Below are 24,633 nucleotides of genomic sequence, written 5' to 3' on the forward strand. Positions count from 1 at the left end.
TTCAAGTAGTAAGTAGTCTATGAATTTTGGTGGCCGCTAGCACCAGACCGCCTGTGCGTTCAACTGGCCGACTTTGTAATAAAAAACTCCTTTTCTTATTGCCTATATGGGTGGACGAGCTCACAGCCCACCTGGTGTTTAATGGGTTACTGGAGCCCATAGACATCTACGACGTAAATGCGCCACCCAAATTGAGATATAAGTTCTAAGGTCTCAAGTATAGTTACAACGGCTGCCCCACTCTTCGAACCGAAACGCATTACTGCTTCACGCTAGAAATAGGTGGGGTGGTGGTACCTACCCGCGCGGACTCACAAGAAGTCCTACCCATCCAATACACCCATCCAATACTGTGTCAAATGATTCCATAGCACGAAGCGTTAAAATATTCAACTCTATTGAATTATTTCTATAATAATCGATCAGTTCAGCGTTCGTTCGGTGTCTTCGTGCTTCGTGGGCACGTTTCCGAAAGCAATCGCATTTATTTGTCACCAAATCTAGGCATAAAATTCGAAGAAAAGAACATAACTGTTGCGTCGGTGAAAGGTTTTGAGCGATATGAAATAACTTGAGCGACTCGTTTTCCAATAGTTTCAAATGGGATTTCAACAATCGTTATGAATTGGGATCGTACTTCTATTGTAACGGGTTTTTTTCTTTTTTATTGCTTACTAGCTGACCCGGCAGACTTCGTAGTGCCTCAATCGATAAAACAAACAAAAGGAATCCGTCCGACGGGGGGGGGGGGGGGGGACATCAAAGGAAAAACAAAATTGTTATTTTTATTTAATTCCGAGCATTTTCATATTTATCTACCTTTCAAACCTTCTCTGGTCCCGTCATGACTTACGCGAGTGTGGTGTTCGCTCACGCGGCCCGTACACGAAGTCAGCGTCGGAACGGTACTTCGATAAGGCTATGCGTCATGACAATCGCCTTATCGTTGCCGCCGCTGACTACTCCCCGAATCCTGATCACGCAGGAGCCAGTCACCGTTGACGCCCTAGACACGTCCTTACGGATCCATCAGATACAATAACCTTTGCATTAGACGCCTTCAGCTCTAACACTAGGAGCAGGCTTAGGGACCCCGGTAACCGTACTCGTCGAACTCGACAAAGAGTTCGCCGTGCAACCTAACCCATGAATCAGCCCGCTGAGTTTCTCGCCGGATCTTCTCAGCGGGTCGCGATTCCGATCCGGTAGTAGATTCATTCGCGAAGCAGCTGCTCTTGAGCTCGGGTAGCTGTTAGCAAATCCCACCCCTCCTGGCTGAGCCTTTGCTCGCCCACCTGTCCTGGTGAAACTGGAAAGGCCTCCGGGCCACCAGTAATTCTTCAATCATAAAAAAAAAACCTCTCTGGACTTCCACAAATAATTCAAGACCAAAATTATCCGAATCGGCCCGGCCGTTCTCGAGTTTTAGCAAGACTAACGAACAGCAATTAATTTTTATATATATAGATATGGGTGGGCGAGCTCAAGGCCCACCTCGTGTTAAGTGGTTCCCAGAGCACAAAGACATCTACAATGTAAATACCGCTACCCACCTTAAGACATGAATTCTAAGGTCTCAGTTTTAACAGCCCTGTCCTGCCCTACAAATTGAAAGCGTGATGGGGCTGAAACAAGCACTGAATGGCACATAACGTGGAAGTAAAGCAGGCTCTACCACGAAATAGATAATAATGATAGAAATTATGAATGTTGAGGTATATTTAACCAAGATCGTCAAAGATAAGACGTCCGGTACATTCGTATCTAGCGATGCACCGGCGTTCGAATCCAATCCGGGTACCAATTTTTCTAATGAAATACGTACTTAACAAATGCTCTCGATTGATTTCCACGGTGAAGGAATAACATCCTGTAATAAAAATCCCACCCGAAAAATTATAATATGCGTAATTACTGGTGGTAGGACTCTTGTGGGTCCGCACGGGTAGGCACCACGACCATGCCTATTTATGCCGTGAAGCAGTAAATCGTTTCGGTTTGAAGGGTGGGACAGCCGTTGTAATTATACTGAGACCTCGGAACTGATATCTCAAGGTGGGTGGCGGTATTTACGATGTAGATGTCTATGGGCTCCGGTAATCACTTAACACCCGGTGGGCCGTGAGCCCGTCCACAAATCTAAGCAATAAAAAAAATAATGTCGGTAACTTTGGTTCTCCTGCGAATCTCGCCATTTTTGATTCGTTCCTGCAGGAGAACTCCATGTATACCCTACATATAAAGGCAATTAAAAAATAGTTGTGTGGTAGTGACTGAGCTACATATTCCATAAAAAAATGTATTCAGTGAAAGTCGCTCTTGTCTTGTGAGCCTTGTGCGTCACAAATGGACAATATTTTCATAACAATTACAAATAACTATGTTAAAATTGTATTATTGCAACACAAACAAAATATTGTAAGTTTAGCTTTTTCTGAGTTTTGCCTCGACCTGGACAATCAATAAAAAATATTCTGCACCTGACCACGTAAACTCTGAACTGTTTTTTTAATATACGAACGACTACTTAAACTATGCCATAAGCTCCTTTAATTTAAACTAGATGATGATTTTTTTTTATAACGCCATCTTGTTGTGTCTTTAAAGCGGTTAGTTGCCCTCAATTAACAAAAATAGTATTATTATTCGCCAATAGATGTCGGGAAGAGTTGATTATTGAAAACACGAATAAAACAACATTTTCTGAAAATAAATTGTAATTAGATCGATTTATCGCCCCCGAAATCCCCTGTAGGTATACAAAATTTTATGAAATCGTTAGAGCCGTTTCCGAGATTCAGATTATATACATATATATATAATAATATACAAGAATTGCTCATTTAAAAGTATAAGATAAGTAAGGATACCTACACTATAAAATAACGCGCAGAAATTGCGCTCGAAAAATTACTCGGGGCGCATTGGTATCGTCTCCAAAAACGAAGCCAGTTGTATTGATGGTGATTGCTATCACGATAGCACATTCACAAATGATTAAAGATAATCGCTTTTTTGTGTTTTAAGCTGTTTACTGATGTAATTAGCGTGTGGAGCTAGTATTCACGGTCCAACACGCCTGAACGTCGCGTCGGTGGCTTCAGCCAAGCCAGCTATTACTGGTGGTAGGACCTCTTATGAGTCCACACGGGTGCGTACCACCGCCCTGCCTATTTCTGCCGTGAAGCAGTAATGCGTTTCGGTTTGAAGGGTGGGGCAGCTGTTGTAACTAAACTTGAGACCTTAGAACTTATACCTCAAGGTGGGTGGCGCATTTACTTTGTCTATGGGCTCCAGTAACCGCTTAACATCAGGTGGACTGTGAGCTCGTCCACCCATCTAAAGCAATAAAAAAAAAAACTTCGCATTACATGTAATCAGTTTTAAAATCACATGGATTCGTTAAATTATAAAATCTTTGAAACATTTATAGCTGAAAATTAACTAGATCACGTTGTTGTTAAATAATATGTTAATCACAATAAATTATCTCTATTCGAGTTATTTAAATCCAACAAACAGCTACCATAAAAGTCATCAATAAAAACACAATAAAGCTACATTCTAATTACAGCTATTGTAAAATGAATAAACCACTATATAACTTGGTAATAATTAACAGTACATACGATTTTAAACTAAAATTTCCATAGTTTTTTTGCAGCCGTCTCAGTACTTTACAAGATTATGAATAAGAGAAATATGGTAGCTTTTTTTTACTTTTTCTACTTTGACTTGAGGCTTGAGATCTATTATCTCAATTGTATAGTTATTAAGTAAATAAATTTTTTGGGGATTTGCCTTTTATTACACAATGTTATTCTTTCATCATGGAAGCGATTGGTTAATACGCGTCAAGTACATATTTCACTAGAAAAAATTGTACCCGTCTGTGGGATATGATCGTCAGCACAACCGTATCGCTCGAGATGAATTCACCGGCTATCTTATTCTTTAGACCGCAACTAACTTCAATTACTTTACATGGAGAGTCGAACGAGTTCACGTGGATGCCATCGCCTACTTTTTTTTATTGCTTAGATGGGTGGACGAGCTCACAGCCCACCTGGTGTTAAGTGGTTACTGTTGCCCATAGACATCTACAAAGTAAATGCGCCACCCACCTAGAGATATCAGTTCTAAGGTCTCAAGTATAGTTACAACGGCTGCCGTACCCTTCAAACCGAAACGCATAACTGCTTCACGGCAGAAATAGGCGGAGTGATGGTACCTACCCGCGCGGACTCACAAGAGGTCCTACCACCAGTACCTGGGGGCACGAGTCTGAAGTCGAGGTAAACTGCGACGAGGATTCGCCTTGTTTGATTGTCCTGGACCTGTTTCCTGTTTCCTGAATCCGATCCTGGACCTGTTCACATGAGAGCATGGAATGTCTCCACCATGAGGGCTTCTGGAGGGGTCGTTGTGGTAGTTATTTATCTGTATAAAACATATTAATATGGTTTTCATTGAATGGGTTAAAAATATTTAGCATGGTCGGTTAGGGTGTACCGGTTTCGTGTGTTTGTTTCTGGCGCCCATGACTCATGAGAAAATCCTAGCTGAAGATGGTCGATCCTCAAACGTTGAGCTAATAAACGTAGCTATCATAGAATAAAAGCATAAAAACCTGAATTGCGCTAACGACTTTTTCAAGGTAAGTTCGATTGAAGTTTCGAACTATATCGAATAAAGCGTGCCTGGCGAAAGATTTGCACTTATCTTTTACCTTTTTTTTTGACTAAATACCTTTTTTTGACTATATTACGAAAATTATTAAAGTTTAATTTTTATTCATAATTCACCATTAAACTCATTTTACATGCAATAATTTCGTTGCACGCACGTATACGGTCATAGCTTTTACATTCACAGAACATTGCTTTATAAATGACGTTGTTTATTTAGTAATTTCTTAAAACATTTGGTGTCACGTGCATAATACGTGAGTTAATTAATCGAAAGGGAGTGAATGATAAGAAGTTTCGTTTACCTTGACCGGAGACTGCGGCGACATTGTTTTTAGGATAGTAACACATTTTCTCTGTGACTTTACACATTTTGCACGGGACGAAAACTTTTTGACTTGATAACCACTAATATACTGTATAAGTATTCTAGCCGACACCATCTAGGTGCGCTTCGGATAGCCTGCCGACCGAGAGGGCTGGGGGGGGTGGCGCCGACGACCGCCAGTCCGAAGTCCCGAGGGGGAGGGTGATGGGAGAGATGTGATCCGCAATAAACGCTTCACTTTCCCTCCTTTGCCTTTTCATGAGTTCTGTCTCATGCGAGGTGGTTCGGACGTGGGTTGTTGAGCGAGAGGAGGTTTTTAGTCGGTTCGACTCCGACATGCCCCATCCGCCATCCTAGGTGGAGGGCGGAAGTCCTCCTGCCCAAAAAAAGAGTGTATAAGTATGTTTACTAGTAATTTTTTGTAACGTTGGGGAATACGTTTACGGTTGGCATTGGTAGCATACCGGGTTATGTCAGACTCTGGCGCCTCCAAAGAAGAAGAGGGAGAAAAGGACGACCGTAGTATGCCTACCAGTCTTATGTGTATAAATCCGGCTTGAGACGTGAAGTTTAATATGATCAAGTGTTTACTTTTTAAGCGCTTGAGCAATATTAGCGAAACTAGTATTAAGCTCCCAGTCAGGATCTAGGTCTCATCATTGGTATACGTAGCTAATAGACCACTAGTGGTGTCTATGAGAATATACAACGTAGCAGGTATTATAAGCTCGCAAGGGCGAACGTCTTGCTGTTTCTGTTAAGAAAAATTCATATAGGCCCATTCGAGGTTTGCAATTGGAACTTCTATCGTATATCTCTTTTTTTTTCCTACCTTAGCTGATAGCCTTGAGAGGCTATATCAGCGGAACCCTAACTAGTAGGTGAGGTCACGGGGCTCAAACCTGACGACGTTGCTAACACGAACCCTAGCAAGAGCCGTGCTTCGCAGAATCTACCACCGGATCGGAAACGCGACCCACTGAGAAGATCCGGCGAGAAACTCAGTGGGCTGTGTCTGAGAGTTAATTTACTCGTCGAGCCCTTCTTCGCAAGCGATGGGTTCGACGAGAACGGTGACCGGTGCTTGAGGTACCTAAAAGCACCAATAAAATGGAGTGAAATGAAATGAAGATGATTAATTTGAGACATTAATTAACTGAAATGAAATTAAATGAAATGAGATGATATGTGATGAAATATAATCTTTTTCTTCAGTGGACTTTTTTGAGGATCCCGAAAAGTTACGTCCAGCGGCTTTGTTTCATTTTCCCACATTTGTGCACTTTCGATATTAAACAGTTAATAAACCACCGTTATTACACATTTAAACCTGAAGAAACACTAAATAGACAAAATAAAACAAATCAAACAACTGCACTCCTCGCGTTCCCGCCAAAAAGTCATATCCTATATATTATATTGTTTTATTCTATAATAAGTTGTGACATAACATGACAAAACTACAAGCTTTTGTTAAAACTATATACGTTACCCTAAAATTGAAGTTTAAGAGACGGTCTATAGTTAATAATGTTCTTTTTTTTAACAAGTGTGCGTCCACGGCACGAAATATTTGCAATATGAAGGCAATATCTACTTAAATTGTGCACGCAATTTTTCTTATTTGCATTATAATAAAATGTTTGTGATTGCTTGGTCGCTTACCGATAACTGAATTAAGTTTTGAGAAATGTATAGAATGAATGTTGGTACATAATTGTAATATTGATAAACTCCGAAACTGACTGATTGAGTTGAATTTTTTTATTATTGTGGTGTGAACGAGCACACGGATCCGGTTTTCAATACTTATTGGAGCCCATAGACATCACGACGCGAATGACAACCCACTTTGAGACATGAGGTCTAAGCCCTAGATTGTATAAATATGTATAATTTTTATTAACTTTTATTAACCTTTTTTATTAACCTTTGTTATTAACTCGATAATGTGAACCAATGTTTTTTTACAGAAACCATTAAAATTAATTTCCCAACACTATCTTCTATCTATCTATCTAACACCTTCAATTTCCCAACACTATCGTGAAAAAAAAAGATTAGGACGAATCCTTATTTCAAAATATTATTCTGTGTTCTATTGTTAGGAATATTATTAGGAATTGCGACCGAAATGTATACTCTTAAAATGTGGAATTTCATCCGTAAATCCAGTCTGATTCTATTGAAAGTAATTGATTCTTTCCCATAGTTTTTTTTTTTGTGAATAAATCACGCTCAACACGATCCACCGACAATGAATCTGCTTTCGATTCAAGAGTTTTACTTCACGGCTAGTTGGAGATGTTCTTACTTTATTTCTAAGCAATTCACAATGGCTTTTAAAGGCGTTTTCGTGAAATATCGTTATTTTGTGAATCGCTACAACGCGTACGTGAAAAACTTAATAAATCACTACATAGTATAAAACAAAGTCGCTTTTTCTGTCCCTATATCCCTATGTATGCTTAAATCTTTAAAACTACGCAACGGATTTTGATGCAGTTTTTTTAATAGATAGAGTGATTGAAGAGGAAGGTTTATATGTATAATAACATCCATTAAGTAGTGGCGAAATTAATAATGAATTACAGTTTCCGAAGTGAAGCGAGGGCGGGTTGCTAGTAAAGTATATTTCACGACAGAGTATACTAATGTGCGAACAATATGTCTGTCAACTCTATAGAACAGAAAAATATATATTACTAGCTGACCCGGCAAACGTTGTGTTGCCTTAAATAAGATTTCTAGGGAAATTCTACTGTAGAAATAAAAACCTCATTTAACCACATAATACCTCATTATAAACAAAAAAATATATCCAAAAAATTTAAATAAAAAATAAATGTTTGGGGTGGACAACCCTTTTCACTTAGGGGTATGAAAAATAGATAGTAGCCGATTCTCAGACCTACTGAACATACTATTGATACAAAAATAAAACCAACAAAACATGGCTGAAAAATGTATAGTATTGTATAGCTCTCAAATATATTAAGAGTATAATCTATGATGTATAGTGAGTAAGTAAGACAGGAGACCGGCTTCGTCCCCATCCCTACTACGTGATGTTTGCTGGATCAGTGGTGACACCTGGTGGGGATAGCTGATCGATTAATAGTTGATCAGTAGTCGACCGGCGAGCGCGGGAGATCAAATTCAATTTAAAAAAAAATCATAATTAAAGGAACTTGAAATTATAAACTCTGAATAAGAATTTATCGTATTATAATATTTGGTTGCCATCTTGCAACCTTATTGCGGATGGAAAAATAGGGGTTGATCGTATAAGAGTGAAAATTGAGAGTAATATGATTTTTTTTATTTTAAGTCATGATAAAACTAAATAAAAAACTTGCCAAAAAAATTAAAGTTTATAATTAACAAAAAATAGGGGTTGATCATAGAGGGATGAAAAATTGAGAGTAACATCAGATTTTTTATTTTAATTCATGACAAAATAAAAATAAAAATGAAAATCTTGCCAAAAAAATTAAAGTTTATAATTAACAAATAAAAAATAGGGGTTGATCGTAGAGGGGTGAAAATTTCAGAGTAATATGTTTTTTTTTATTCTACGTCATGACAAAATAAAAACAAAATTCTCGCAAAAAAATTTAAAGTTTTTAATTAGCAAATAAAAAATAAGGGTTGATCGTAGAAGGGTGAAAATTGAGGATTGTATGTATTTTTGTATGTTGTATCATAAAAAAATAGAAATTAAAAATTTTGTCTAAAAAATAAATAAAAAAATTTAGGGGTGGACTACCCCTAACATTTAGGGGGATGAAAAATAGATGTTGGCCGATTCTCATAAATACCGGATAAGCACAAAAAATTTCATCAAAATCGATCAAGCCGTTTCGGAGGAGTATGGCAACGAAAACTGTGACACGAGAATTTTATATATTAGATATAATTTTTTTTCTGTAATTATTGAATTTTATCGATCGGAGACTTAATCGACTTCAGTGTTAATGAGCATGCATACATGAGTTTAATTCTGGATTACAACGGTTATAAGATAGTCTCTACGAGCCGCTAAACTTCCACCATGAATTTTAGTTCTCAAATTTTAAAAGCTATGCACCATTGATATATAAGAACCCTATCCACCCATTTCCTCGAGAACTGTCAACAGTGTTTTTTATACACGACGGCCTGCCTGTCTTGCCTTAGGTGGTAGGACATTTTACAATTTCAGGGGTCACTTGTCGACCCGTATATATTTATTTATTGGATTAATATTCAATTTCGTTGTCATTAAGAATATATCGAGTAACACTCACTCGAGACTGAGGAGAAGTTAGAGAATGACCTGTTTTTCTTCGTTAGACATAAAATGTTCGGCTATTATGCAGTACAAAACAGGTCAATGTTACATATTTTCAGTTTATTTTTACTCAGGCGGCAATTGGGCGTCAGGCGGGATAGGTTATTCGTTTAGTATGTGAGCGTCTCTATGGTATTTTCCATTTTTCTATACGGAGCGGAAACTTGGACCCTTAAAGCGGCTGATCGCAAACGCGTGGATGCTTTCGAGGTGTGGTGCTGGAGAAGAATGCTCCAGACACCTTAGTCAGCGAAGAGAACCACTGTGTCTATCTTAGACCTACTGCAGATCAAGACAAGACTGTCCACACTCTGCCTTCGCCGTGCATTCGAGCACTTCGGTCATATTGCTCAGAAAACACCCGATAGCCTAGAGAGACTATTCGTGACAGGGAAAGAGACAGCGCGGGCGCAGTCCGACAACGTGGTTCGACCAAATCCGCACCACACTAGAGATTCCATTCCATGAAGCCCTTCATGCGGTCAATGATCGGAGGGACATTACAAGAAGTAAAATCCTGTCGAAATATAATGGTCACGACCCTCAGAAGTGACGAAGCGACGCGAAGAGGGGTGAACCCTTACCATCTTCAGCCACTGATTCCCTTAAACTCTGTGCCCCGCCAGATACATGAGCCCCGCACGGGTACGGCCCCCGACGGACCCGCGGTTGCCCCGTCCCAAAAAACAGGTTATTTCATTGATTGATCAAGATAACATTATTTGCTTCAATGCCAATTACAGATAAGACGACATTTAAAAGGCATTGATATCTCAAAAGTCTTTTTTGTTCGTTTCCACCATTTGATTGGTCTTGTTGATTATAATAACGAATTGTTGCGACATAATTGGATTGGGTTTGTGTGCAATTCGTTAACTTAGTATTAGCTTCGGCTACTATGATTCTGATACGATCTAAACGTTTTTCTGTGCGCATAAGCCGATAGGCACTTATTAATAAAACTTATTTAGTGACGGGAATGAAGAAGCAGATAACATGTTCTGTCTGTATTGTCGCGAAGCATTCATTTCTTCTTAGGTCTACCTCTTCCTCTATATCCTTCCACGTTCATATTTAACACTCTCTTACTAACCTTATTTTCATTTCATCTCATAACATGTTCATACCAACATGGTGTTTCACTGGTGGTAGGACCTCTTGTGAGTCCGCGCGGGTAGGTACCACCGCCCTGCCTATTTCTGCCGTGAAGCAGTAATGCGTTTCGGTTTGAAGGCTGGGGCAGCCGTTGTAACTATACTGAGATCTTAGAACTTATATCTCAAGGTGGGTGGCGCATTTACGTCGTAGATGTCCATGGGCTCCAGTAACCACTTAACACCAGGTGGGCTGTGAGCTCGTCCACCCATCTCAGCAATAAAAAAAAAAAAAACCAAACGCGCACTTTTCAACTTCTCTGTCACAGGTGCCACTTTCAGTCTTCCTCTAACATTATAAACCAATGAATAAAATATTATTATTATTAAAAAAGAAAATGTTACATTGTAATATAAGTCTGTAATGTTCTACGAATGGCCGTCGGGGCATAAAAGTTCTTGAATGGCGACTGCGTACCGGAAGACGTAGTGTGGGTCTCCCACAAGATGGACGTAGATGGACCGAAGTCCTATTGAGGTTCGTGGGGATCCGCTGGACCGATCTTTGCGGTGAGGCTTGGGGGAGGCCTATGCTCATCAGTGGACTTCTGTAGGCTGATAGAATAGAATAGACATGTTCTACTACCTTTCTTCAGATTTAACAACACTTTACGTACGCTCCTGGATATTTGCGCCCCAAACATGAATCGTGGGCACGTGAACGTTGAGTGGTAGTGGCAGTTGAGCTTCCTCATCAGTCCTGGTGAACCTGTAAAGCCATTCCACCGAGAGCAGTGAGAAAAAAGTTACTATGGGTAGGCCAATATATAACGGGGGCCGGAGGCGGGAATACGCCCGTACGTCCCGGCCCCTGTAGGTAGCGGCCTTCCCCCGGTGAAGGTCAAGGGGCGACCTGAGGGGGTGAGGCCGCGCGGCGCGCTACAAGCACTCTAGCGCGCTGCCTTGGAGTGAATAGAGCGACCGGTCGACGGTGTATCGCGTCCCGACCCGGCAGGCTGGTTCTGGTCCAGCGGGGTATTCCGGGACACCAGCGGCACCGTCTGGGCGGCCCGACGGGCTGCCGTACCGAGACGGCTGACGTTTCAGAGCCTTCGATTCGCCTCGAAGGCTCCGTCGGCTGGGCGTCCTTGGGGTGAGTTGCGCCGTCTGGTTGTAGTGTTGACCGCGGTAGCCCCCCTACCTCATCCGGGTTCTGACCTCGGAGGGGATCGGACGTCGGGTGTAAGAGTGCAGGGGAGTCGTTTAGTGGGTGGGTCCTAAAATCCTTGGGCCCGCGGTCTGCTCACAACACCATGCAGATCGTTGAGTCTCACATACCCCGCGCGCCCCTTTTGCGCGGGGACCTCGTAGGAGGTTCGGCCCTCTACCCGAAAAAAAAAAAAAGGCCAATATATAAGAGTTACGGCTTAGTATCTGGAAGGTGATCAGCAGGAATACAATGTATTCCAGAAATGGGTATTACGAATTTAATATCAATATTAAATTCGTAAGAGATCAATCTCTACAATGCAGGAATCTAATAATATGCAGAGATGTCACATAGAGTTGTTAATAGTCATTTTGTTAAAAAAAAAATGTTTTTAACTTTTACTTTACCTACCTGTGGGAATGCAAGGCCACACCATCCCAGTTAGTTTTACCGCGAAGCAATGAAGTATTCAGGTTTGATAGATGGGATGCTAATAAAAATTCAAAATAGCACTTTCATATTAATATAAAGTATTGAAATTTACTTAAATATATTTCTGTATGGATAGTATTATCAAGTAGCAATCCTAGTAGTTTCACTATTTTGGTAATGAGTGTTACATGCTGTTGCCCATTCATATCTTATCCTATATGTATATGATATCGAAGTGAGACTACATTAATTTACGGGCTATTGGCTTTGCCCATAAGCCATTTTATTGAGCAGCTTATCTTCATTGGGAATGGTAACAAAACGATACTATAGGGATAAGCGGGGAAATTAAGTTCATAAATATACTTTACTACGGATGCGGAGAGTTAGAAGAAAAGTGGTTAAGAACAGTTTCTGTATATTAATTCAAAAGCCAAACTGAAAAGTATTTTGTCGTTGGGCGTCCAGCATTGCGGTTGCTATGTCACCATATTGCCAGAACAAACTGATCCAGTCTCTTTCAAAGTTCGCGAAGAGTTATGTTCAGTAACGCACTTCATATATGCTGGTATATTTAAATGCAACTAATAAATTACTATAGCTATGGTATTTAATAATTTTTTTGGAGAAATCAATGTATAGCGTCAAAAGATTATGCGGGTCTGCACTTTTTTCTTTCGTACTTATTCGCTGGTAGCCTAGGGGCTATTTCAGCTTCGCGTAGACAGATAGGTGAGTTCAGGGGTTCAGTCTGAGAGAATTGGTAACGTTGCCCCTAGCATGAGCAGTGTTTCGCTGATTCTACTACCAGATCGGACAAGTTCAATGAGGACGGTGACCGGTGCTTGTGGAGCCTAAAAGTACCGAGAGTGGATACAAAGGATCCGGCAAGACATGATCCTTTCACTGTCCTCTGGGTCGGATTTGAGTCTGTACGTTTGTGTGCCTTAGAAGGAAATTAGACAAACTAAACAATGCTAATATTACATATTTTTTGTACATCCGTGTATCTTTATCAACTGAAAATACACTAAGTAGAAACTCAGTAAGCAGCAAAATAAAATCATGTCATCGGTATGAACATAATAAAACAATAACAAAATTTCCGCAACAAAAATCGATTCGGCACAATCGATTAAATAATCAAAAATGACACCGCACGGAATACAAATCATTAAATCGTGATCTTAAAAACGATACAATAATTTCATTGTAACATCTCTATATTGTTCGGTATCAACTTCGTTCTTTTGGTAAAGAAATAAGCAGTATAAATACAACTGATTGCTGGGAATCGGTACATTGCTACACAGACCGAGCGAGGGGCACAGCACCCCAGAACCTAAACCGAAAACAATTAATTATTTGTGAAAGTATTGGAAGGTCAGCCATTTTGTGCATTATGTGGTTTGATAAAAAACAAAAAAAGTTAAACATTTTTAGTGTAATTTTTTTATGTGTTTTCAGTTCGACTGGGGTATAACAATGAAGACTTTTAGGACTTTACTGCTCTGTATGGGTGAGTTTTTTAAAATAACAATTATAATTGATATATAGCATATAGATAAACACGAAGCTTAGCTCGTTATCCTATTTGAAAGGAATTTTAAGATGATTTTTGGCAAAACTAAGTACAAAAATGTAAATCAGAAATCTAAGGTTAACCGATTTTCAATTTTTAAATAATAAATGCTTTACTATATAATAATAATATCACGCAAATTAAATTTAAAGCTGCATCAAAAATAATAATCGAATCATGTTTATATAAAAATTATATGTGATATAAATAATAAATACTAATGGAATTTTTTATGACAAATTTAAGGGTTAAGGAAAAATTTTAGAATTAAAAAAAACTATGAAATCTATAAAATTTCGTTTTTCGTTTATTAAATTTAAAAAAGTTAATTCTATTGAATTATTTTATAATACATATAACCCCGAATCACCCTAAAAAAAAAAAAACATTTTGGTCCAGCCCAGCAGAGCGCATTTAGAAATATTCATTTTAATTAACCCTTTGAAAATCATTCACTATAATGATAATTTTTTATTGTATTGCTCCGAATTAATTAACGCCCGCCAATGTTGCCGCCGTCGAAAAATAGAATCCCGCTCTGGGAGCTTGCTGGTTTATGTAGCCTGTCACTGTTCCTAATGATTATTTTCAATTGTATTTCTCCCAATTAATTACCGCAGCTTAATGCGCATATTAACAATTATTAAAATGTAAATTTACTTGATTCGTTTCTAATTCGGCGTAAGCAATGCAACAATAGTTTCAGTAAAAGCATCGTAAAACCGATGCGTGCTACAGAAACACATAACTTTTACATAACGTTTTCAAAGGAAGCGTTTATGTATAATACTAACACTAGTTCCTTCCTAACACGAATATATTTTCACGTATCGATGCACATAAAAATTGCTTTCTTTGCTATTTTTTTTTTTCTGTCATGTAACATTTGCATGATAGTCTCGCGATAGTTTTACGCACGCTGCTTTGTAAACAACAGTTGATTATTGTTTAATTATGTCAATTAAAATTGAGAACTAATAGCTCTGGAATACACTATACTCTCCAATAGAAAATAGCAATTTATAGCAGATCAAAGGTAAACCAATTGTTTGACTGTACTCTAAGACCTAACTCCAAAATGCAGCTAAACAGATAATTTAAAGTATTAAGTCGTCCACTGCTTAGAGACTATTCCTTTACAAACACCAGTTACCTTTATTTAGATTCATATAGCGATTGATTTGAAATCTCAATACTATAGGTCGATCTAAAATTATTTTACACAAATTTAATGGTGGTAGGACCTCTTGTGAGTCCACCCTCCTGCCTATTTCGTGAAGCAGTAATGCCTTTCGGTTTAAAGGGTGGGGCAGCCGTTTTAACTATATAGACCTTAGAACTTATATCTCAAGGTGGGTGGGGGCATTTACGTTATAGATGTCTATGGGCTCCGTTGACCACTTAATACCAGGTCGGCTGTGAGTTCATCCACCCACCTATCATCATCATCATCATGCTTTCCTATTACCCTCTGCTGGGGTGTAGGGCTCGAATCAAATTTTTCCATTTGTATCGGTCTTGGGCAGTCTGTTCTAGCTCCACCCACCTATGCAATAAATAAAATCAAGGAGCAGTTAATCTGTCGTTTAAATACAGTACTAAACTTAGTCAAGTAAAGTCCTTGGATCTACGCTAGGAATTAATAATTAATCTGTTTAGCATAATAAATAGACCGCGGTAAAAATGTAACAAGTCAAATGGCAAAAAAAATATTTATATATCTACGTGGATCCTGCGGCTGTAACGTAAAACTGAAGACTCAGCTTTTTATTTTGCTCACCAAGACAGCTGAAAACGATTTCTTTCAACCATCTTTATGAATTTACTGATCGCTTTTGCCAGAGATATCTCAAAATAGGTAGTATCAAGAATAGTGTTCTAAAATGTTAATTATTTTATTAAAACTGTAATCAATAGTAGTTTCATAATTGAAACCAGAAAAAAACTCTACCCGGATGTTTTAAACTCTAATCTTTTCTTTAGGAACCTTATACTTGGCGTCGGCAGCTCCAGTGGCCCGGAATAATTCACCACAGCACGCCGAATATGAGTACGATTACGACAGCTCCGCCCAGCAAGCGCAGGCCCAGGAGCCTCAAGAATCCGCCAGCCACTACGACGCCTACATCCAAGACGTCAAAGCAGCCACAAGCGGCGACACCAAAAAAGGTTACAGCAGAGGAAGTGGTCTAAGAACTATTGCTGTCGGTTCGGCGAATCAAGCGAAAACAGCGCTTGGAAACCAAGCCGCGGCGGCGTATCAAGCGGCGTATGTGGCCAAGAATACCCTCGCGCAGTCCGCGGCGCAGGCTAGTGCTACTGCTCAGGCGGCGTTGGCAGGAAAGCAGGTCATCCTGTCGGGATTAGAGCAGCAAGTCAGGGACGCCAAGGTTGCGCTCCAAGGTGAAGAAATGCAGTTGCAACAAGCCAAGAGAGCCGCCCAGTCAGCCGCCCAGGCCGCGCAGCAAGCTATGCATCAGGTACGTTGACTTTTGACAAATCAAACGATTTATCTATAAACTTATATATATACGCGGTAGGTAGCGGCTTGGCTCTGCCCCTGGCATTGAAGTCCATGGGCGACGGTAGCCACTCACCATTAGGTGGGCCGTCCGCTCGTCTGCCTACAAAGGCAATAAAAAAAATCTACGGTGGTTTTTACGGATGTTCCGTTATAACTACTGAAACACGCATCCGATTGACTTGAAACTTGGTATCCATGTAGAAAATACACGTACTTAATGGATAGGCTAATATTTATTGGACTCCCTTATAATAATGACATTAAATAATAATGTTAATTTTAAATGCCCAGCGAAGCGAGCGGGTACGGCTAGTCGACTAATAAAGACAATATTAGTCGATTGTAATACCATTGCCTTCGGGTATAGTCATCACAACATATATTTATCAGTCAGTTATGTACGTTGATGTAACTTGAGGTTACAATTCGTTCGCAAAGTTTGACTGGGTTAGTAACATGATCAGCAGTCTCGTGGGCGAATCTAATGTACAGTCCCTAACAAATTGTGTTATATTAATCCGTTATTTTCTCGTTGTTTTAGTATGAAAACCTAAAGAATGTTCTGAGTTCAATGAACTCTGAAAAGGACTTGTAATTTTATCAGGCAAGTTGATTATGTTAAGAGAGGGAATATTGTTTACAATAACATAGTTTTTTTAAAAAAGTACTTTAAAAACTAAAAATAAACACACCTTAATAACTAGAAAGCCGAACTAAAAAGAACGTTTTTTTTCTTGGTCAGTATATTACAAATATCGCATTTTCTTTGCTTCGTGAGCAAATTTTCGTTAATCCAACGTATTGAAGTTTATGAACATTACCTTGAAAGATTCCGTTACAAATACGGATATAAAACTAATCAAGTCCACTATACTATATCCACGTCCTTACGGATCCATCAGATCCAATAACCTTTGCATTAGACGCCTTCATTTTTATCACTAGGAGCAGGCTTAGGAACTCCGGTAACCGTATTCGTCGAACTCGACAAAGAGGTCGACGTGCAACCTAACCCATGCATCAGCCCGCTGAGTTTCTCGCCGGATCTTCTCAGCGGGTCGCGATTCCGATCCGGTAGTAGATTCATTCGCGAAGCAGTTGCTCTTGAGTTGTTAGGTCTCCTTCGGAGGTGCTCACGCAGTTGTTAGCAAATCCTACCCCTCCTGGCTGAGCCTTTGCTCGCCCACCCGCCCTGGTGAAAATGGAAAGGCCTCCGGGCCACCAGTAATCTTTCAATCATAAAAAAAAATACTATATCCTAATACGTTAATTTGGCGACAACATTTAAGAAATAATGAACAAAAAAGCTAAGTATATTCGCTAAATTTTATCGGACGCGTCGTGTCGTATCATACAGTTTTCAATATGCTTAGTGTGAGTTATTTAACGTTCTCAATGTCGTAAAAGTAACTCAAATTTGTTTGCAGTTGGAACAGCGCCCCTAGCGCCAAACGTAGGCAAACGTTCCAACTGCATACAAATTTGAGTTAACTTTTACGCTATCGAGAACGTTAAATAACTCGCACTAAGCACACTGGACTGCAGGTTTCTTCCATGTTTGTGTAGTCTTACGTGTGATAGGGAAAGAGGGATCCTAATAATTCAACATACAGATACAATTCGAGATTTATAATATAATAATTTATTAATATGCACAATAATTAAAAAGAGAACTTTTGTCCACGTTCTGAGAGAAATTGTGATATGTCCAAAAATTTAAATTTAAAGATTTATAATAATTGAAGCATTTGAGCTAGTTTCTTGAACGCATCGGGCGTGCTATTTGATTCAGGATCGTAAGCATGCATGAAGATCAATGGTATGTTAGAATGTTAGTAATGAAAGTAATTAACAGGTACTTCCCTGAAAAATAAAAGCACAAATCGTTAACAAAATAATCAAACCAATCAGATTAAATGTTATCACAACAAAAATGTGACATTTAATTTAAAATGAAACCAATTATAATAGCACTTTGCGTAAGATTCAAAAGTATCTACTATCGATTATGTAGCAATAGTGAGCTCTTTTTTTGTATCGGTGAACAGATATTATGTAACTTAAATTGATTACAGGACAGAAATACAAAGAAAACTCAATAATAACCTTCTATAATGTACGTAGCAGTAATCGGAAAAAATCGATTTGAAAATTAAATATGATGCATCGTAATAAAATAGGTATTGACAGATAGTCGATTTTGTCACGACGCGCGGCAAAATGTCTGCTCACTTAACAATTTTCATTGCCGTCTGTTTGTATATCACAAATATTTTACTTTCACTATCGTTATTATAATAACGAAATGTTATTATCCTAGAAAACGCCACTGTTAAGTATAATATATCGATATAGCTCGCAGAGTTAGTAAGCTGAAGTGGCAGTGGGCTGGTCACATATGTCGCAGAACCGATAACCGTTGGGGTAGACGTGTTCTGGAGTGCGACGACCTGCGCAAGGCAGCTGGCAGTAACTGCGATGCGTAGAACCGAAGATCGGGTTCAGTGGCGAGCTTTGAGGGAGGCCTATGTCCAGCAGTGGACTGCCGCAGGCTGATGATGATGATGATGAAGTATAGTATTTTAAAATTTGCAAACAATTTAAACGGAATACAGTGTGTCATCGCCAATCATTTTTCAAGTATCATGAATTTTATTATCATGAATTATTACTGTGATAGAAATCAGTTTGATTGGGTGTAAGTAAGCTTGTTAATTAATAGATCTAAAAGTAGTGTTGCATAGATCCCAGTTGAGGCGATTCCTCAACTAAGTTTATATGGGGATCATTATTATCTGGTTCACACTACATACTATTATATTTAATACGTCTAAGTTACATACTATTATGTTAATTTATTATATCCTCCAAACCGTGACGAATTCAGGTTGCAGCGTGGCTTTAAACAATATTAAACTAAAGGATTTTTGATTTATTGATATTTTTGCCAATTTCAAATTAAACATCACATCATTAAATTTGAATTCTTTTAAAAAAATTCTTGCCAAAAATTAGCATGAATATTAATTGTTTTCTTCATATCTTAATTATTATCCTTATTGATTGTGTTTGAAAGTTAAATGCTCGGGTATAATTTAATTTGTATGAACAAATTTTATACCTAATTATATTATGGGTGTAATTAAAAGAAAATTTTAAATGTCCTTTCAATACAAAAGTCGATTCCCTTTTCATATCGATGACGAAAACACTACTCCACACAAATCGATTCGCAATCGATCGATTTAGTAACAAACGTCTTGTCAGCTGTAAAAAAAAATCGATTTCGCATTCTTGAGAAAGATCGGCGCTGTGACTAATAATGTTGAAATTATAATAAACGTAAAATTAACGAAAACAAATCTTATTTAAGGTTTGGTAATTTATTTTATTTCAGTAACATAACGAAATTAAAAATGGCGTCACGTGATTTAATGTAAACAAAATTTTATACCAAAAAAAATTCTGGTCTTAATTTTTGAAACAGAAGGATTTTTATTACTACTTATCATGAATGTTTCATAACCATAAAAAAGATTTCAAAAAAGGTCGCTCGGTAAATTGGATATTCAGTAACTGTTGGATAATCGAGTAGTTTTCTCGTAATCCCACCATTATTGTAACGATGTTATGAAAATATTATTCTATTGGCGGTCAGACAAGCGCACGACTCGCCGTCATTTTCAATTAGCCTTAGCACATTAGTTTTTTTATTTTTTTTATTGCTTCGATGTGAGGACGAGCTCACAGCCCATCTGGTGTTAAGTGGTTACTGGAGCCCATAGACATCCACAACGTAAATGCGCCACCCACCTTGAGATATAAGTTCTAAGGTCTCAAGTATAGTTTTTGGAACGAAGTTCCTTATGGGACGATGCGGAGGGGTACCCTAATCGGGAAAAAGCGTCCGTAACGTCAGATTTTTATTAGTAATGTACACAGTGTACGACTTAACTTTGTAATAACGTACAAAAAATAACACATTTTTTTATCACTAATTGACCACGATCTCAGAGCGTTCGTTTGCGCAATACACTAACTCTAATGCAAACAACCAATGAATGAAGTGTACCACAATAAGTTCGCACGTTACCGAATGACCGTGGGTTGTTGCGAAACCTCCAGTTTTATTTCCGTTATACCTCGAATAGAACTTAAAATTAATATTTTTATAATAAGGAATTTCGTTCCAATCCGGTGTCCCACGACACCACACATCTTTGTTTTTATTGCAACCGTAGACAGACGAGCATACGGCCCACCTGAAGATAAGTGGTTACAGTCGCTCATAGACGTCAGCAATGCCTAGGGCACCGCCCAGCAGCTGCCTACCATAACATTAATTATCACATCGTGAAAGTGATTTGACGTGGATGTCTCAAGTTTATCGGCTATCTTCAGCTATGAGTCGAAACGCACAGGAGTTATGACCTTCTAGATTACGAGTAAACACATTATTTACCTATTAAGACTGTGAGTCTGGGCGTTGATACCGATTACTATACGTACCTGTGTTTTGCCAAATAATATGCCGACTCTCTCTGTTGTTTCAAAACAATTTGGTCTTCGTTGTCATGTGTCAATGTCTATGTCATATTAGGTCCAATTCCCAGTTGTCAAACTAACACCGGCTAAATTCTAATTAAAACATTTTTAATATTAGAAATCACTGATTCGTGAACTTTTCTTTTTGTTTAGGTCAGTTTTATTTTAATTATATCAATTGTCACGCTCCAATTACTAATGTTTGTATAGATATTTACACAGTGGGTAATTCGTTTTGTGTAATTGCCACTATAAGACGTTTTTGTGTATTTTAATAGAGGTCATTTTTTGTCTTCACAATTGCCAATTATTTGTTGGACAATAACTTGAATAGTGATAGTCTTGTTGCTTTCAATTTGTCTGTTTCCGTTTTTACAATGTCTGTTGTAAATACGAATCTTCCCTACTTCTACTGCACGCTGAGAGGGGATTTTGGTACCAAGAAGTCAAAGTCGTCGTGGCCTAAAGGATTAGACGTCCGGTGCATTCGTATCTAGCAATACACCGGTGTTCGAATCCTGCAGACGGGTACCAATTTTTCTAATGAAATACGTACTCAACAAATGTTCACGATTGACTTCCATGGTGAAGGAATAACATCGTGTAATAAAAATCAAACCCGCAAAATTATAATTTGCGTCATTACTGGTGGTAGAACCTCTTGTGAGTCCGCGCGGGTAAGTACCACCGCCCTGCCTATTTCTGCCGTGAAGCAGTAATGCGTTTCGGTTTGAAGGGTGGGGCAGCCGTCGTAACTATACTTAAGACCTTAGAACTCATATCTCAAGGTGGGTGGCGCATTTACGTCGTAGATGTCTATGGGCTCCAGTGACCACTTAACACCAGGTGGGATGTGAGCTCGTCCACCTATCTAAGCAATAAAAAAAATGTGGGGGTGGCGTAACATGTGCTCTTTTTTCATTACTATGAATACCAGGGATTTGGTATAAGTTTTACAAACGCTACTCGAAGTCAAACCTTATTGCGGGTGCTATCGTTGTAACCTCAACAAGTGCATGTTAAAAAAACTATCATTTTCCTTCCAGGTGAACGTGATCCAAGCAGCCCTGAACGCAGCCCAAGCAACATCAGAGAACGCCAACGAAGCGGCCTCCCAGGCGGCAGGTGAATTGGGAGCTCAGACTGCTATGGTTGGAGCTGCAAGGCAGAGGCTCCACACTCTCCAGGACCAGTTGCACGGAGTCAGAATAGACTTCGAGGCAACGCAGTCGGCTGCTAGAAAGGCCCAGGTATGTCAAAAGCCAAATTAAGCACAAATCTTTGTTAGTGACATGTCTTATTAGCGCCTTCCCGGTCACCGTCCTCGTCGAACCTGTCGCTTGCGACGAAGGGCTCGACAAGCGAATGAACCCACAGACACAGCCCACTGAGATTCTCGCCGGATCTTCTCAGTGGGTCGCGTTTCCGATCCGGTGGTAGATTCTGCGAAGCACTGCTCTTGCTAGGGTCAGTGTTAGCAACACTCCGGCTTGAGCCCCGTGAGCTGACCTACACACGTTAGGGCGAAGCTGAAATAGCCTATCAAGGCTATCAGCATAGGTAGAAAAAAAAGCGCCAGTGAGAAGACGAAGGAGAGCCCTTCTTCGAAAAAGAAGCGCGACACGATAATCCTTTTTTCTTGGATGCCTTAATCGCTCCCCTTGCATCTCCGATCGAAGGGACGAAAGCTGCCGTCGCCTTAAGCATGTCCTATCCTTCCGATCCACTCTAGGTGCTTTTAAGCACTCAATCACTGGTGGCCATTCCCGTCGAATGTTGAATTCGACGCGCAACCTAGCCCATAGACACTGTCTTCTCTAGTTTCTTGGAGGATGTTCTCAGTGGGTCATGATTCTGATCCGGTACACCGATTTTGCTAGGGCCAATGATAGCGATTCTCTCAAGCTTAGCCTGTGAGCTCACCGGCCTGCGCTAGCCCTAGTTAGAATTCAGGCTATCAGCAATAAGGTAAAGAAAGAAAAAGAGAGTCGGAGAAGTTCTTGAATACAGTGACGCTAGTACATAAACGAAATTTTCTCATCGGGAGACCGTCATAGTGTGTTTTAAATAGAGAAGCAAAATAAACATGTAAACGTCGGTCAGCCTATGAAATTAGCAACAGCATAAGTACACCTCTAAGCAGTAGATAGCTAAGCAGAGCTCCCCTCCTGGCTGAGCCTTTGCTCGCCCATCTGTCCTGGTGAAACTGGAAAGGCCTCCGGGCCACCAGTAATCCTTCAATCATAAAAAAAAAAAAAAAAGCTAAGCAGAGATACCTAAGTTCTTTCATTAAATTTAAGCACAATTATTTTTAAAAACAGGAGTCAAAGATGGCAACAAGGATGTACGTTGTAGAGGATATACAGATTTCAATATTTTTCTAAAGTAAAAATTGCACTTTATATAATTTACTTAAGGTTTTCTATTGTTCAACTGTTTCTTTCTGGATTCGAATGTTTAATAAATTATTTTGTTCATGTTAATTATTTTCTTTCAGTTATATGTACACCTTATGCAATATGGATAATTAGAGTTTAATTGCAATGAACTGGGCAGAATTTGAATAAAAGCTTGACACATTTTGACAAATAGTGACATTTCGAAAAAAATATTTATTTTTAACTTCCATAAGTCAAAGGCTGAATATTGTACATACCTAATATTACTTCTGTATTCAATTTAGCCAACATGAAAATCTCAACTCTTTTACCATTTATTTACTGTTGTTTGCCGCATTTCACGAAAACCGACTTTATTAGATTGGTTTGAATAAATAAAAGACGATAATTTATTCAAAAAGTATGTATATTGAAAATGAGTGTTTATAGTTATGCGACATTAACGCATCGAATTAATTCAATTCAATAGGCCGCGGCACAACAAGCCCAGGCAAACGCTGCGGAGGCTGCAGCCAAAGCGGCAGCCGCTGGTCTTGGATCCGGGCAGCACCACGACGCCTCACACGAAGGTACGAACCAAAAGGAGTACAAGGTAGCCCCCGGGCAGGACAGCCAGGAGTACTACTCAGAGTCGGACTACCAACACCAGTAGCAATAAGGTTTTAGGTGCTATAACCTATTACGGCGGTTATACATTTTTTGACAGATTGACAGTTTAGTTTTTAACGTTGGTATTATGCAAATTTCGTAATGACGTAGGTTAGATCTCTTTATGTATTTGTTTTAACCTATGTAGATTTTTTTTAAAGAATTAAAGAAAAGAAAAGTTTAATATGTAATTGGAAATGCAAAACTTAAACATCAAATGTCATCGTTAGTAATTTTTAAGTCAAAAAACTTGTAAACGCCGTAATATAAAAAAAACAATTAGAGTAGAACAAAATATCTTAAAAATTTATTTATTCCATCTCTTTAAGATATTCATGTACCTACTATAATTGGGTTAGGTAGATTAATTAGATGTAAATACAATGTCGTTGTTGTAATTTAGATCTTGTGATACGATATGTTTTGTAACATATATTTTTTTACTTTTATAAAAGAAGTTATTTATAATCGCTGAAAGTTTATTTGTGTGTGTTTTTTTTAGAACCGCACATTTTAAACTTAGGCTCAATAAATTTACATTAAGATACTGTGTGAAATAACGCGACATGACCGAGTCATTGAAAACAGAAAATCGACTTGAACAAAGTTTCTTATTAAAACAAAAAGTTTATTGAATTTTCAAAGTATCTAATATGAAATGACGATGCCAAGTCGTGTCGTAAACACAAGCAGCATCCAAAATGTCATCACTAACATTATAATAAGTGCGATGTCATTCAGGTGAAAAACACAGAGATGTTATAAGAAATAAAACGTTACTGTTACTATGTTTGTTATTTCAATTATGACTTGACTTACTGACTTTCGACTCGACTGTTGCTTCCGACTT

The 24,633-nt window shown here is 38.8% G+C and overlaps 1 protein-coding gene across 1 annotated transcript; it reads left to right on the top strand.

Annotated features, from left to right (window-relative positions):
- Window positions 1-13,344: 13,344 nt before the first annotated feature.
- On the top strand, window positions 13,345-24,002 carry LOC114247050 (uncharacterized). Its single transcript, XM_028179859.2, has 5 exons — window positions 13,345-13,468; window positions 13,553-13,604; window positions 15,651-16,147; window positions 21,783-21,986; window positions 23,605-24,002. Exons 2-5 carry the CDS (start codon window positions 13,571-13,573, stop codon window positions 23,785-23,787), a joined length of 918 nt encoding a protein of 305 aa, XP_028035660.2. The 5' UTR covers window positions 13,345-13,468; window positions 13,553-13,570; the 3' UTR covers window positions 23,788-24,002.
- Window positions 24,003-24,633: the final 631 nt, after the last annotated feature.

The sequence above is a fragment of the Bombyx mandarina genome, chromosome 07, assembly GCF_030267445.1.
Source record: "Bombyx mandarina strain Sakado chromosome 07, ASM3026744v2".
Taxonomy (NCBI): domain Eukaryota; kingdom Metazoa; phylum Arthropoda; class Insecta; order Lepidoptera; family Bombycidae; genus Bombyx; species Bombyx mandarina.

Excerpts from the sequence above, each read along its gene's own strand:
- LOC114247050 (XM_028179859.2), top strand. The coding sequence starts at position 13,571 with ATGAAGACTTTTAGGACTTTACTGCTCTGTATGG. Across the intron at positions 13,605-15,650 it reads GACTTTACTGCTCTGTATGG|GAACCTTATACTTGGCGTCG; the intron begins GTGAGTTTTTTA and ends TCTTTTCTTTAG. Across the intron at positions 16,148-21,782 it reads CGCAGCAAGCTATGCATCAG|GTGAACGTGATCCAAGCAGC; the intron begins GTACGTTGACTT and ends TTTTCCTTCCAG.